The sequence below is a fragment of the Podarcis liolepis genome (genome assembly GCF_965112155.1).
Source record: "Podarcis liolepis genome assembly, chromosome: 10".
Lineage (NCBI taxonomy): Eukaryota > Metazoa > Chordata > Lepidosauria > Squamata > Lacertidae > Podarcis > Podarcis liolepis.
The window spans coordinates 11,491,151-11,507,452 of NC_139562.1; the positions used below are offsets into that span (position 1 = coordinate 11,491,151).

The window sequence follows — 16,302 nt, forward strand, 5'->3', positions numbered from 1 at the left end:
AAGCAGGATAGGGAGAGTTAGGCAAGGCAGGTGAATATACAATTGCCCTGTGGACAGCTCCGGGTTTATTGGCTTTAGTGATTGTTGAACTACACTTGACTCAATTCAGAATTGGCTTAGTATATTGGAGCTTTCTTAGTGTGCATTCAGGAAAAAGGGGTATCTGCTCTCTGAGAATCGTAGCAGGAAGGGATCCAAAGGGTCAGCTAGCCCAAAACCATGTCATTCAGAGAGTTCCTTCCCAGTTGCACATGTCCTGATGGTGTTTTGCACATTGTCTTATTGCTCATTGGGAACTGTAGTTCAGCCTAACTTGACCTGCACCTACCCATAGAACTAGCTGCAGCAGAGAGATGTCTGGTAATATACCTCCCCCCTCCTCAAAAAAAACCCCACAACCTATGCTTATCTGGAAACAGGAGAGGCTTTTAGATACGGATGGGGCACAGCAAACACATGTTTGCCAACTCAATCAAAATCATTGATTGATCCAAAAAGAGAAGATAAATAGACTGCTTAATCCAGATGCTTTTTTCCCCAGTTCATTGTAGACAATGAACTGTCAGAGGTTTAAATTAAGGAATGTCTGAGTATGCACTTCAGACAACAGGTTTTAGAAACAGGGCACTGTCAGAAGCGCTGGGGGCACCACACAGCGCCCAGATGGAGACAAACCTCTCTGGGTGTCTTCCTCTGGAACGCAGCATGGGACGGTCATAACTCTTCAGTCCCATTGCCCAGCAGCAACACATATCCGAAAATATGTGCACACTCAAACAGCAGAGTAAAGCTGAAAGCTGAGGCTATGAGGTGTGGCATTTAAGTAATTTATTAAGCAATATATACAGGACAAAGAAGAAGAGGAGGAGGAGTTTGGATTTGATACCCCGCTTTATCACTACCCGAAGGAGTCTCAAAGCAGCTAACAATCTCCTTTCCCTTCCTTCCCGACAACAAACACTCTGTGAGGTGAATGAGGCTGAGGGACTTCAGAGAAGTGTGACTGGCCCAAGGTCACCCAGCAGCCGCATATGGAGGAGCAGGGAATCGAACCCAGTTCACCAGATTACGAGTCCACTGCTCCTAACCACTATACACACTGGCTCTCAAAGCAATCATGGTATCCTCTCACATCTTCTCCGAGAGAGAGAGAGAAAGAGAGAGAGAGAGAGAGAGAGAGAGAGAGAGAGAGAGAGAGAGAAGTACAAAAGTACAACACAATGAAAGAGATAGGACTGGCTCCCGTTTCCCACACTTGTCGAGCATGGAATGTAAACACAGACATGTGATGTAACAATCACACATCCAGCAACGGGAGAGAGTGAAAATACTGACACACTTGATTTTGTTATGCAGATTAGTATTGTTGGCATCCATCTGTCTCAAGAGACAACCCCCCCCTTTCTCCCCTATGCTATTATATATTGTATATTTTTCTTTGCTATAAGTCACTTGGAGATCTTTGGGTGATAGCAGCTTGTAACATTCTTAATCCGGGGGGGGGGCAGGTGGAGTTGCCAGGGAACACTTGGATGAACAGAACATGAAGTGAATTAGTTTCTTCTGAAAAAAAACGACAGACATGAACTGGAATTAGTTCATCTTTTAGACATGCTGAGCCTGCACTTGGAACTGGTTCGTTTTAAAAACTAACTTTTGAAGCTCTGATAAATACACAGGAAAGGGTCTTCTCTGTGGTTGACATTTCCAGAGACAGGAAAATTCCTGGGAAAGGCCTCTGAGGAAGAACCCACCTTGTAGGATGGTTTGTGTGGGAGATGATGGTCTTTCAGATGCTGCTAGAGGCCTGAGCAACATCACCATAAATGGATCTTCATGCTCTTCTGAGCAGTGCCGTCCTCCTTTTGCTTTCAAACTGAGCCCTGCCGTACATTTCCCCATGTCTGCCTCTCCCTTTTTTTAAATGGCGCAAGCAGGCGTGTTCTGAGGAGCGTACCACACTGTTAATTGTGTGTGTGTTTTTAAAAGCAATAACCTGTGCACTTGTAATGCTTTCGCTATGACCTACTTACATACTACTTCACCCTCCTTGTAGTATGATTAAAAGCTCCTTTGAATCCACTATTCCCTCAAGGGATTTGAGGCTAGAATTTAACAAACTGCTCAGAAGGCTTAAGCCAGTAAGAGGGCTTCCCTTACAGCTTCTCCCGGTAATTTTCAGATGTAATTAAAGAGAAAATAAATATTTCAAGATGCCGTACATTTGAAACAAAACAATGCAAAGCGTCTTTCCAGCATCTGCATCACATGGGGAAGAAGCCAAGGCACCAATCGTCGCCGGCTGATTTGCAACGGGATTCTCCGCCTACGTGTTTGTGGAGGGAGGGAGGTTTTCCCCTTCAGCCATGTTCACGTGCTCATTCCTACCCTAGTTGAGAAGGCCTTTGTTGGGCCCGGAAATGGCCTCTGGAAAACAAGGCCAGGCAGCTAGGCTTCTGACCTATTTCCTTGGGAGGAAAATGGACCAAAATGCCTCAGAATCATCTTTCCCTTCCCCCGCCCCAATTCCTGGAGGGAGGGAGGGAGGGAGAGAGAGAGAGAGAGAGAGAGAGAAAGAGAAAGAGAAAGGAAGAAAGAAAAATATGGAGCTGAATGGAAAGATTGTAGAGGGTTAAAACGACACAATGCTGGCTTCTTATTTAAACGAATGTCTTCATTCCTTCGTCTCCATTGCGCTCTTGTCTCCTTCAGCTGCTGAGTGCTAAAAGCTGCCCTTTCTGCAGTCACAAGATTTTTATTTTTTTTGAGGGGGGGAAATTGAATGTTAATCCTCCTCTACTCTAGGCTGGATTAACCACCGTGGAGGCCTCTGATCACAAATCAGGTGGTGGCATCCATCTGGAGAAAGTTGTAATGACTTTTCCCTCCCCCTCCTCCTTCATTCCCTTCCCCTCGCGCTCCTGCAAAATTTGTTCCAAGATACTTCGGTGGGTGTGCTGAGATAAAGAAACCAAATGCCAAGAGATTAGTGTTAAAGGGGTTTTCTGGAATCTTCCATGACCACCCTTATGTACCCTCAAACTGTGCCTACTTACTAGGGTTTCCCCCACCCACCCACCCACCCACATATTTTTTCATGTCATTAAAAAAACCCCCCAGAATCAGGCAGCATGCACCTTTGTGCTTTCCTTGTACAATAAATCATGGTAAGCTTGGGAGTGCTCCTGGGCACCTATTGATTACTAAAGGCTCAAATGTCATCTGTGACTTGGATTGCCTTCTGCTAGCATTGTCTGGTTCACCCCCAGCTACATCTGTTCCTGGACAGGGGCAGGCAGGCTTCATAGTTCTTCCGCTGGTAACGTCAAGGCTGTATTGCGCATCCTGTTGAACATGGGGCTGCTAGACAAGATGCACTTTCATTTTGATCCAGCAAGGAGATGCTCTTGTGTTTTTTGAGTTGCTCGCCAACCATGGTTTATTGTGCACAAGCAGAACATGGGTTCAGTTGCTCCTCCTCGGACAAAGGTGGAAGAAACAAACCAAGAAGTGTCAGTGAAGCTGGGACACGGTAAGCTTGGGAGTGCTCCTAGGCACCTATCACCTATTGATTACTAAAGGTCTTGTGTTTTTTGAGTTGCTCGCCAACCATGGTTTATTGTGCACAAGCAGAACATGGGTTCAGTTGCTCCTCCTCGGACAAAGGTGGAAGAAACAAACCAAGAAGTGTCAGTGAAGCTGGGACACGGTAAGCTTGGGAGTGCTCCTAGGCACCTATCACCTATTGATTACTAAAGGTCTTGTGTTTTTTGAGTTGCTCGCCAACCATGGTTTATTGTGCACAAGCAGAACATGGGTTCAGTTGCTCCTCCTCGGGCAAAGGTGGAAGAAACAAACCAAGAAGTGTCAGTGAAGCTGGGATAATGACTTGCTAAACCTTGGGATGGGGAAGGAGATTTAAAGGTGAACCTACCTAATCTGCGCTTCTCGAAAGCATCCATGTACCAAAACATAGCAATCCATTGTACTGCGCATTTCCCCAAATTTTGCAATGCAGTTCTCCATCCCAAGGAGTGTGTACAACAGTGCATACTGGAATGAAGTATGTATATTTTGTATGAAAATAACATACAAAAATACATTATACTAGGGGGAAATAGCTCTGCTGAAATGTTTAAATCAGGCAAAATGGCATTCAAAAGTGTTCTGCATTGAATTCCTCCCTTTGTCTCTAAGCAGCAGACTTGTGTGTCGTAAAAAAAGCAGCTTCTGAAACTCAGCTTGGTTTCAAAAGTGGCTTGCCACATAATTTGAGAATCAGAAGCCTCTTTGGTGTTTGGGTCTAGTTTCCCAGTTCTCTGGATTACAAGATAGAGTTACAGCACATTTTCTCACTAACCACACCAGCTGCTGCTGTATATCTAATATGTGCCACTTGGTTTGCTGTAATATCTGTACTGAGGGTGTGGGGTGGAGTGGTAACAGGGTGCAGTTGGAGGGTCAAACAGGGTTGTTGTTGTTGTTTAGTCGTTTAGTCGTGTCCGACTCTTCGTGACCCCATGGACCAGAACACGCCAGGCACTTCTGTCATCCACTGCCTCCGCAGTTTGGTCAAACTCATGCTGGTAGCTTTGAGAACACTGTCCAACCATCTCGTCCTCTGTAGTCCCCTTCTCCTTGTGCCCTCAATCCTTCCCAACATCAGGGTCTTTTCCAGGGAGTCTTCTCTTCTCATGAGGTAGCCAAAGTATTGGAGCCTCAGCTTCAGGATCTGTCCTTCTAGTGAGCACTCAGGGCTGATTTCCTTCAGAATGGATAGGTTTGATCTTCTTGCAGTCCATGGGACTCTCAGGAGTCTCCTCCAGCACCAGAATTCAAAAGCATCAATTCTTCAGTGATCAGCCTTCTTTATGGTCCAGCTCTCACTTCCATACATCACTACTGGGAAAACCATGGTTTTAACTATACAGACCTTTGTTGGCAAGGTGATGTCTCTGCTTTTTAAGACGCTGTCTATGTTTGTCATTGCTTTTCTCCCAAGAAGCAGGCGTCTTTTAATTTCGTGGCTGCTGTCACCATCTGCAGTGATCATGGAGCCCAAGAAAGTAAAATCTCAAACAGGGTGGCAAGATGCAAAAGGAGGACAGGACGGCACCTTCCATAGTTGTGAAGAAGATGGCACTTCAGTAGGTGTAGCTGGTCAGCACTGACTGGCAGAGGTTCAAACAGGAATCTGGAGTTGGAACAGATTGAGCTTGGGATCTTGTGTGTATAAAATATGCCCTTTACTGCTCTACAGACATAGGAATCAAACCAGTGGTCCATCTAGCTTAGGGGTCAGCAAACTTTTTCAGCAGGGGGCCGGTCCACTGTCCCTCAGACCTTGTGGGGGGCCAGACTATATTTTTTTTGGGGGGGGGGGAATGAACGAATTCCTATGCCCCACAAATAACCCAGAGATGCATTTTAAATAAAAGCACACATTCTACTCATCTAAAAACATGCTGATTCCCTGACCATCCACGGGCTGGATTTAGAAGGTGATTGGGCCAGATCTGGCCCCCAGGCCTTAGTTTGCCTACCCATGAGCTAGCTCCTACAGACATGGGTAGTTGCTTTCCATGGTTTCAGCTCAGCAGTATTTTGCTATTTTTTAAAATGAGGTTACTGCTGTTTTATGCAATTTCTGCTGATTGATTTTCATGATTGCATGTGCTGTGTGTGTAATACATTCTTTATTTGATTTCTAAGCCGCTTTTGCAGGCGTTTTGCAGTAAGCAAAAGGGAAGGAGATTCTGAGCAAATAGAAATCCAGTAACGAGATTCTCGAGGGAACAGCTCATTCTGCAATCTCCTCTCCCCCTCCAACTAAAAGGAACTGCTACTCTATTCACATAAAATAGAACAAAAGTAGACCTAATCACACCTGACAAATGTTGGAGGGCATGCACCGGGTTTAATGCAGCTGTATTGCGGCATCTCCTCTAGGCATGGAAGGATAGTAGCTGCCTTGTTCTGGTACAAAATCGAGTGACCCTTTGTAGCATATGCTGGATTTTCCTTCAGTAGGTTTAAACTTCATTTTATGCCCATCCTGCATATGCTGGGTTAATTTAATACTTTTTGGGAACTAGATATACCATGACGTGCTGAAAATATGCAGAAAGATAGCTTGATTGTTCGTTTTTTTCATAACAAAAGGTCTAGTTGCCAAGAGAAAGAGAACTGTACGTTTTGGGGGAGCACACCAAGAATGTTTCATTTGAAAGAGGCACTGTGTATGAATTAGGATTCTTCATCCTTATTGCTGTAAGAAGAAGAAGTTATTCTAACAGCAGAGCCCTATGTATGTTTGCCTGGAAGAGTAGAATTGTAGAGTTGGAGGATCATCTAGTCCAAGCCACTGAAATGCAGGAATCTCAACTAAAGCATCCTTGGCAGATGGCCTTCCGGTCTCTGCTTAAATGCCTCCAACGAAGGAGAGTCTACCACCTCTTGTTGGAGTCCGTTCCACTGTCGAACATTTCTTGCTGCCAAAAAGTTCTTCCTGATGTGTTGTCAGAATTTCCTCTCTTTTCACTTGAAGTCATTGGTTTGGGTCCTAAAACAAGTTTGCGCCATCTTCCATGGCTATCATATCTCCTCTTAGTCTCTTATCCAGGCTAAACATACCCAACTCCCTCCCATTCCTCATAAGTCTTCATTTCCAGACCCTTGATCATCTTGATCGCCCTCCTCTGCACATGTTTCAGATGATCAATTTCCCTTCTTAAAATGTGGTGCCCAGGCACAGTACTTCCAGCTGTGGTCTGAGCAAGGCAAAATGAGAGTGGTGCTAAGTTAGCCACTGGATTCAATGAGGTTTACTCCCCTTTAAGTCTGCATAGGCCTAGGACAGCAGTCCTAACCACACTCAACAGTACTCAATGGGCAGTAAGACCCATTGAACCAGGTGGTGCTTGCTCCTGAGAAAATATGCATGAGATTGTGTTGAAAGAATATTAGTTATAAAGATGTAAAACCAAGGAAAGGACGTGCTTGCAGACTTATAAATCATGGGTGCAGAATCTTTTGATGTTGTTGGACTACAACTCCCATCAACCACCTGACCATTGGTCATGCTGGCTGGAGCTGATGAGAGTGGGATTTCAACAACTGTTAGATCAGGCACAGGCAAACTCGGCCCTCCAGATGTTTGGGACTACAACCCCCATCATCCCTGACCACGGGTCCTCTTAGCTAGGGATGATGGGAGTTGTAGTCCCAAAACATCTGGCGGGCTGAGTTTGCCTATACCTGTGTTAGATAGTCACAGGTTCCTCACCTTCTCTAAAATAATGTGAAACATGAAATGAATAAGCTGGGGCAATGCACAATTGGCTGTTCCTCAATATAAATATCTGTAGCATATATAAAATTAACCTAGTGTTAGGGGAGAAGAGCTTAGACTTCTTCGTAGTCTGCTAGTTTTGTATGTATAGGTTTTTCCCCACAAAACATAACATGCTGATTGAGTAGCAGGGGGAGGACTTCATATTTGGGTAGGGCTAATGATGGGAAAGAAATTCGATTGTGTTTGCATTTAAAGACATGTTTACCTAATTAGACCTTTCTAAAACAATATTCAAACTGAAGCATGGGCATCCTTCAAACGCCACATTTCTCTGAATTTTGCAATTCAGTTTTCCAGCCAATTAATGTGTACCAAAATACCTATACCAGGGCGCAATGTTCATAAAAATGCATATTTTACTAATGTGCTGTTGGATTTTCATGAGGACTGAAAATCAGAAACTGATGTGGGGACGTGGCGAACTGAACTTTAAGACAGGAAAAATGAGAAATGGAGAGAAACCAAAACTGGCAGGCTCGCCCGTTCCCACCGGTCAGAACCCACATACGAATGTGCATAGAAATCTGTTGTATATTGTGTGTATATCTGATGGATCTTTTTGATATAAACATTTTGTGTTTCTCAATTCATAAGGCAAGCAAACGAGCATTGCTACGTGCACGTGACCGCCACAGCAATTTCAACCTGGGGTATAGAAGGTCCTTTCCCCAGGAAATGATGCATAAATATCACTGTAGGAAAAAATCAGAAAATATGACCCTAGGACACTTCAGATTTGGGAACCAGCACATGATGAGCGATGTTTGGGAACTAGTTGTTAACAGGGATAGTTTCCATCTCTTGCACTAGAGATTTGGATTCCACCTGACTACCGTGGGAAGATTGTGAGTTATGAGAGGGATCTGTTGCAGTTATCTCTCAATAGTGAAATGAAGTGGGTAACATGTACTGTGTGCATCAGCTTGTAGGAATATTTTTCACAGCCAACTAGGATGAATTAGCCTGTCTAGGTTGCCATATCAGCAATGGCTAACCCTTGGAACGTTGCAGGCTTGCTTAGGCAGCCGAGTCAAAACATTGGTCCATTAGCTCAGGATTGTCTACAATGACTTGCAGGTTTCAGACAGGGGTTCCTGTCAGCTCTATGTGGAGATGCCCGGGATTGAACTGTTGGCATACTGCCGGGGAGACGGGGGCTTCAGGCAGGCCCCCAGCTGGCTCCAGCCACCGGCCAGCAGCCAGTCTCCCTTGGAACAGCATTAATTATCAACACGAGCCTCAGATACGTTTAGAGACCCGTGCATGCTCTGTCATCAGAGTGTGTCAATCTTCTCACAGCAGAAAAGGTGGACAGAGAAATGTGCAAGCAGTATATATAGCATTTTATTCAGCGTAGTTCAGGAACAGAGGGAAACATGTCTGCTTCCCTTTGTGTCCAGCAAAACAGCAGTATAGCAAAAGCAACATACAATGGAAGTTCCCAACAGACTGTGCTGGAAGTAAACAGGCATGTGATACACAACAGTCATGCCTGACCCTTTTAAGGTGGAATGGAACTATAGCCTAACATGAACCTGGGACCTTTCGCATGCAAGGCAGATTCTCTAACGCTGCTACCCAGGGGCGGAGGAAGGGGTGTGTGGTGGGTGCGGGTCACCCCGGGTATCACCGCTGAGGGGGGCGACAAAATTCCAGGCGGCACTTACCGTGGGGCCTGCAGCACGTCCAAGCCACGTGTCTCTCCTGGTAGAAAGGCAGTGGTTTGAGCACACATAGGCTCCGCGCTGCCCAAACGGTCTGCCCACTGCTCCCCCCCAGCTGTAGGGCAGCTGAGTGGGAGGAGGGAGGCAGGCTCCAGAGGCCCCACAGTGCACCCCGCCCCTATGGATGGTTTGTCCTGCCCCTGGGCACGTCGCCCCAGGTACCCAAGCATCTTCCACCACCGCCGCCACCCTTGGCAGTTCCTTCCCTTACCCCCTCCCCACATTGCTGTTTTTCACACTGACCAAATTCATATTCTAAGCTCGTTGGAGCAACCTGTCTTTCGTTCCTACAATATTATGTGGAGCCGCAGGTTCTTTGGTGCAACGTGGATAAACAAAACAGGGCGAAGTAGCTCACATTTTAACTTTTGATAGGAGCAGCATGGATCTTATCACTGCTTAGTTCCCACTGCACTGTACATATTTAGAAGAGGGCGAAAGAGAGGAATAGAAACAAACCAAGAATTCTGGAGTTGGAAAGGATCTTGGGAGGTGACCCGGATCCAGACTTCCCAAACTGGGATCCACCATGGACCACCAGTGGTCTGAGAGCTTCCTTCAGGGGCTCTGCGGCATGGCTGTATTAAATATTCACACTGATTGTAACTGTATTTTTTTATTGCTTCTGTCATTTAAAATGCAAGTTGTAATGCAATAAAACGGAACGTGAGAAATTAGAGAAGCAATAAACATGCAATTGAATATCACGCAGCATTGTTCACAGCACAACTACTGTAGCAGGAAGGAAAATCATTATGTGGTCTGCCAGTGCCATCAGTAATGTTCAAGTGGTTCATTGGGGGGGGGAGGGAATTGGGGGACCTCAGATCCAGTTCATCCCCTCAGTACAGCACTGTTGCAGCTAGAGCATCCATGGCAGATGGCTGTCTAGCCTGTAGTGAAGGACTGGCCACCCACCTCCGGAGGCAGTCTCTGTTCCTCTCTCTGCCCAACAGCTCTTGCTGTTAGGAATTTTCTCCCCGTGTTTAGCTGAAATCTGCTTCTTTGCCATTTCTAACCATTGCTTCTAGCCCTGCCTTCTGGAGCAACAGAGAACAAGCCTCTTCCAACATCTGTGTTTCTCCATCTTCAGCGATTGCTAAAGCTGATATTTTGAAGACTGCAATGTTGCACTAAGAGGTCAACGTATATTTAATTAGTTCTGAGTTGACCTATGGTGTACATGCCTACATATGTGTTACAAGTGTCACGTAACATCCATTTGGCATTTGTGAGGAACTCATCTCTTGGTGTGGCAACTCCTAAACTGTGGAACTCCCTGCCCATTGACTTGAGGCAGACACCTGCACTGCATTCTTTTCAACACCCGCCAAAAACTTATCTCCTTGGGCAGCCCACCAAGACATGTATATGTGCATTTTTAATATGTTATTTCTTCTTACTGTATAGAACTCTAGATGTCAATCTTACTCATTCTGCTTTTTCATAAACTTGTTTTTAACACTGATTTTATTAATAATTTTAATGTATATTTTATACTTCTCAGAGCAGGGATTGGCAAGGTTTACCTCTCCTGTGCTGGTTTACCCCAGCAGAGATCCCTCTGTGGGCCAGATTGCGCGCGTGCATAAGCGCCCGCGATTTCCTGCATCTGCATCTGCATCTGCGCAGACACAATTTTCGTTTTCTGCACATGCGCAGATGCGATTTCCGGTGCTGTGGAAGCGAGTCCCTGTGCCATGCTGGTTTAGCGCAGCATGCAGGGACTTGCCGAGTGGGCGGCTCAGTTCAGGGGTGGCTCGTGGGCTGGTTAAATGACCCCGTGGGCTGCTTGTGGCCCATGGGCCTTAGGTTGCCTACCCCCGGCTTAGAGGTTTCATTTACAGTTAAGCGGCATACAAGTTTTGAAAAATAAAATTAATATGTGTGTATTTGTGTTTGTGTGTGTTTGCACATGGGTATATAAATATATTCTAATATATTTTACGGGCTCTGCTAAAATGACTGACCTAGTTTTGTATCTGCTTTCATTCATGCAGAAAGTTGCTCCTTTCAGCAACTAATACTCATGCAGACACTTGTATTTTTCAGAGCTTCTCGGTCCCTTTTGTTCCCCTCACTTCTGCTATGTTCCTTTCTGCTCTGCCTCCTCCTTTGCTCTCACTGTTCTCGGCCTCATTTGCCCTCACTGCTATTCAATTGGATTGGCTGCGGCGATCCTCGTGACTTTTTATTTAGGCATCCGCGATGATATCACACCTGATGCTGATCTGTCACATCAAAACAAACTTGTGCCAAATGGCATAGAAATAACCAGAACGTTTGGCAAGTCGTTCCTCTCCCCCCGATAATTTTATTCAGCCATGTTAAGATGCCAATATAGAAATTGGAAAATATTCTGTGCAAAATCTAATACATAATGTATAGATCTGCTTGCTGGGCCAGAGTAATGCAGTGATGCCGATATTGTGTTTTGATTTAGCTTGAATTCCTACGTTTCTGGATAGCGCTATTATTATTATTTTAAAATGTTAAAGATCTGTGCTGCAATATGTTGAACTAACAAAAAGGAAGGAAATAGTGGACGAGATCCAGCATCTCACCAAGAGCCCCTTCCTTTTCTCACCCCCTCCAGCTCCCCATTCTCCCTCAGTCTGTCCCAGAGCAGATTTTGGGGGCACATGGGTTTCAGAGAGGAGGGGAGGGAAAAGAAGCCCTTTTTGCACAAGTGGATCGGTTGTGCAAACAGAATGCCATAATTGGATATTTCCCAGCGGTAAGAAATTGCTTCTTCTGAAGTTTTTGTATAGCCTCATGATCAGTTTCAAGTCTTTTGAACAGAGCACTGAGGTCCCTGAATCAATGTACAGTTGTTTGATGAAAATGAGAAGTGTGCTTTTTATTGCATAAAGTTAGTTCTGCTGAACTCATGTGAATGAGGGCGACATCTGCCTTGAAACGTTTACTGCCTTATTGTAAAAGTGCCTCATTTGTTATAGTGACTGGTGTAGGACTACTTCAAACTTCAAATTCCTAGGGGATTGGTATCAGTTTCTCAATCGGCATTTTAGCCCATTGGACACAGAGCCATAAATACGTAAAATATGAGAGGGTCTTTATTTTCTCTTTCTCTCTCTTTTCCACATAGTCCTGACTGCTTTGGCTTCATCGTGCAAGTTTCCCCCCACCCATAAGATGATTTCTTCCCCTTCTCCCCATAACCCCATCTGGATTCATTATGGATGTTGTAAAATAAATATTCTCAGATATCAGAAAGGGCTTTATTCGAAAAGGTTTATGAGGGTTCCTGAGAATATCAGAGCCATCGGGCGATTAATCACCTTTCCATGTTTGTGTTTTCATTATCTATCCATCTCTCTATACTCTATCTATCTGTCTATCGATCTTCTTGGATAAAGAAGCAAGGAGCCAAACACTTTAGCCCATTCAGCCCCCCAAAGCTAATTTTATGAATTTGTTAACAGATTGTTTCTTTGCCCTGCATAGATGAGGGTTATTTTAAATGCAATTTGCTTCTGCTTTGCAGAGTGCAGAGAAACCAACAGAAGTTGGATGAGGCCCAAATAAACAGACCTTGGGTTCAACAGGGGGATATATTTTTGTGGCGGTTCTTGTTTTGTAAACCCTTCTAAAACTCTTTTTACCGTCGCCACAACAAGCAGTTTAGCAGGATCCTGAGTGAATTAAACAAAAGCGGACTGGAAATCCAGAAACTGATTCTTTATGCGTTTGAGAGAGACTGGCCCTCTGGCTGCCTTTTCTCTCACCCACCCCACCCCACCCCCCAAAAGAAAACCTCCTTTAAAACAAATCGATCCTGTCCACAATTTCGAGCGTGCATCGTCCAGCTCGTTGCCGAGGCTCTCTGCCCGGGTTTGCAGGGGTTAAATTCTAGCTGCAGTGGGGAAGTGGCTCCGCCCCCCGTTTTCAGCACCTGGCGCTCTATAGACAGTTGCCTCAGCAGTAGATTTCAGAGGGGATTGGAGGAAAACAAGAGGGGGAGAGAATGTGACAACTGCCGACTCTGACTGCTGCCTTGGGGAGGCCTCCCGCACCTGTCCTTGCCTGTCTCTTGGCCAGTGCAGTTGTTGAATCAGACAAGCAAGAGGAACATTCTTATTTGCCAGACCAGAACGGTGTGCATAGGAGGAAAGAGAAGAGGAAGAAGAAGAAGAAGAAAAAGAAGAAGGAGAAGGAGAAGAAGATGACTTCTTCATTCAAGCTGGATTTTCTACCGGAGATGATGGTTGATAGCCGCTTGCTAGTTTCCGACAGAATGTAAGTACCGACTCAGCTGCCCGGCAGCATCCGAACCTCAGACCGAGCCAGTTCCCGAGATTCTAGATGGTTGTATTTTGTGTGCTTTTCCCCCCCTGGAGGGTTTTGATGGTATAAACAAAAGCCCTGGATTTCTCCCTCCCTTTCTCTTTCTCTCTCTCTCTCTCTCCGAGGCTACCGACTTGCTGCTAGAAGTGTCTGTGTGGCAGAGTAAGGATTTATTCCCTCTCTCTCGTCACTTGAAAATTCTTTTGTGGTCTCTAATGTATGTGTGTGTGTGTGTGTGTGTTTTCTTGCACTCATCCCCCCCACACACCCTCTGTTGTGTTTGATCTGCAACATTCTCTATCAGCGAAACTGGGGGGGCTAAGGGTAGCTGTAGAGCAGAGACCCGATAAGTATGATTTATATTCTGTTTATTTAATGTGGGGAAATGCAGTGCCGAGCCTTACAGGGTTTTGTTTTATTTTATTTTTAAGAAAAGCACACTCTTCACATCCAGTGGAAATTCCTATACAGATATTTTGCCTCCTGCTTAGAAATCTTAACTTGTTCAGGGGGGTTAAGGCGCAACCTGCTCAGATTAAGAAAGAAAATGCACTTAAAAATAAATTAGCCACAGATGCAGACTGTTTGAATGTGTGGGAAATGTGGTCAGTTTTTGTGACATAGCAGGAAGGAAATTAAAACGGACAATTTTGCCCGTGTTGGCGGATGCATGGTAAATTTAGTGTTAATTATTAGGAAGATTATTCTTGTATACAGGGATGGAAAGACTAGAGAGATTGATTGGACAATGTGCATGCTAGATTTTCATGAAGGGAAACAGATTTGGTTAATTTTCTGCCTTGACACTTGATCTTTAAAGTTCCAGTTGCTCTATCATTGCCTGACATCAGGAAAGGAAAAGAAAGTGTATATTGGGTTCTCTAGGAATGAAAGGCAAAAATTCACCAGAGTAAATCTGGACCCTAACATAACATCATTCCTGGAAAACAAAATTAATCCCATCTGAAATAAGAATGATAGGATCACGCCGAACTTTGCAAACAAGAATATGACCATGCTGGATTTATATAATGAAAAGGGAGAAAATGAGATTGCAGCACTGGCTACGTGGTACATCTCTTTAGTGGAAAGTGTGTGCAAGGTAGAAGTTCAAATAAAACTTTGTACATGGTCTTCAAAACTATCATTTTTTAAAAAAAGAAAAAGGAATGGAAATCCACTTCCTTCCCATATAGTCTGGTGCCGGCCATATTATGAATTCATTCAAAGTTGTTGCACCTAATTCCGCCCCACCCACCTCCCTGGTAATTTTTCTCTTGGGGCTGGAGATTTCTTAGCCGATGGAGCGTTTGAGATGAACTATTCATGAAATAGCCATCTGTTTCAGCTGCTGAGGATTAATGTGTTGCCGAGGTGGGGGTGTCATATTTAGTATGGGTGAGCCTCTCTGTCATATGCATTGTGCATAATACACATGCGTCGTTGATGCCTTCCACAGTCCAGTTTCGGATAATCCTAAATTTAGAGCATGGTGTCTGTTGTTGGGAATGGTGAGTTTCCGAAATCGACCATTTCGCTTGACTCAGAGCCTCAATGGTATGTGCTACAGTTGCTTGTTTTGTTTTGTTTTGTTGCTGTTATGTTACCCATCCTTCACCCAGGAGAGTGCCAAGTTAACGCTCTCAAATAGTTTTTGAGAAGATATGTCGATGCACAAATGTCCGCTTGCGTTCCTCTCAGCTTTATACATTCTTACTGCTGGCCCCTCCAAATCAGTCAGAAAAGATATTGCTGATAACCATCTTGGAACACCAGGGTTCTATTACCTGAATCTGGTGGTGTTTTGGCTGTCACTTAAGTTTATGGAAATACTTCCTCAACTCACCCAATGAAGGATGAGAATCGTGTAAAATTGTTCCTTCAGAATCTTGCCTTCTGGAGTTGTGGGGCGAGGGGAAGCCCATAAGTCTCCTTTTTTAAAAAGTACTATGCCTCTGTTTGAGAACGATGCAGAATTATATTTTAAAAGGCTTTGATAAATAGCTTTGCATTCACTCTGGGTTTTCCCCCTCCCCTCCATTAAAGAACACGAGCTGTATCAGCAGTAACTCTTGTATACAGTCTGCCTTAGTGATCGTGTTATGAGATCTCATCACAATGCAGAAATGTAACTTAGTGGATGGTCCAAGCAGCTATAAAGATTGATGCTTTCCAGGGATTTCACACGTCCTGTATGCACAATTAATAAAGAATAGTTTGCTGGCTTCAGCTGGGGCCGGAGGAAGACTAGTAGGGGGTGTCCAGTCTTTAAATAAGGATATATGACCTTGCACTTTCTCGAGAGTGGAAAACAATTGCATCATTACAGTCTCTCTCTCTCTCCCACCCCCTGCCAAAGATGCGATTGGTTCGGTTTGTGTATAATTCTCTTTGGGAAGCCTTTGGATTCATCAGCGCTGATGAATGAACGGTGGTTGTACAGCTTGATTGCCCATGAAGAGCCGTTTGTCATACAAGCATGTTGCCCTTTGAGTCCGCCCATCCCAGATGCCCGAAGCGACGCCACAAGCCTGGGAACCCGTTTAATCTTTCTCTTGTTGCCTGTTGGGCGAGTGGCTCAAAAGTTTCGGCAAAGGGCACAATCCACAAGGAAGTTCTCTCCCTTCAAATCCCTACTGAAATGAATGGGAACGAGCCCGATAGCGTGGTCAATGGCTTGTTGCCCAACCCTTAATTTTATATCCTAGGGGAGAACAACCAGTGCTGTCTTTAGCAAGGAGTTATTTAATGCTTGAGAATATTAGATTAGGGTTAATTGGTGTAGATGGGAAAGGGTTGTCTCGTAAACTGTTAGAAAATGTCATTTCTTTATTTTTTTGAAGGTTCTTTTGTTTGCCTAGGGAAGAACAACTATCATAAGATATTCCAGTGTTCATGAAAGCTACTGCATATAAT

General features: G+C 44.6%; 1 protein-coding gene across 47 annotated transcripts in view; it reads left to right on the forward strand.

Annotated features, from left to right (window-relative positions):
- Positions 1-16,302, forward strand: part of CELF2 (CUGBP Elav-like family member 2) — a 547,342-nt gene that overhangs the window by 194,425 nt on the left and 336,615 nt on the right. For 15 of the 47 annotated variants that reach the window (XM_083461264.1, XM_083461265.1, XM_083461272.1 and 12 more), the window contains exon 1: positions 8,498-13,338. The exons of the other annotated variants lie outside the window; for them this stretch is intronic. In XM_083461264.1, coding sequence (XP_083317390.1) covers positions 13,265-13,338 — 74 coding nt within the window. In that variant the 5' untranslated portion in view covers positions 8,498-13,264. Of the gene's footprint in view, positions 1-8,497; positions 13,339-16,302 lie in introns of those variants that run through there. 47 annotated transcript variants of the gene reach the window in all.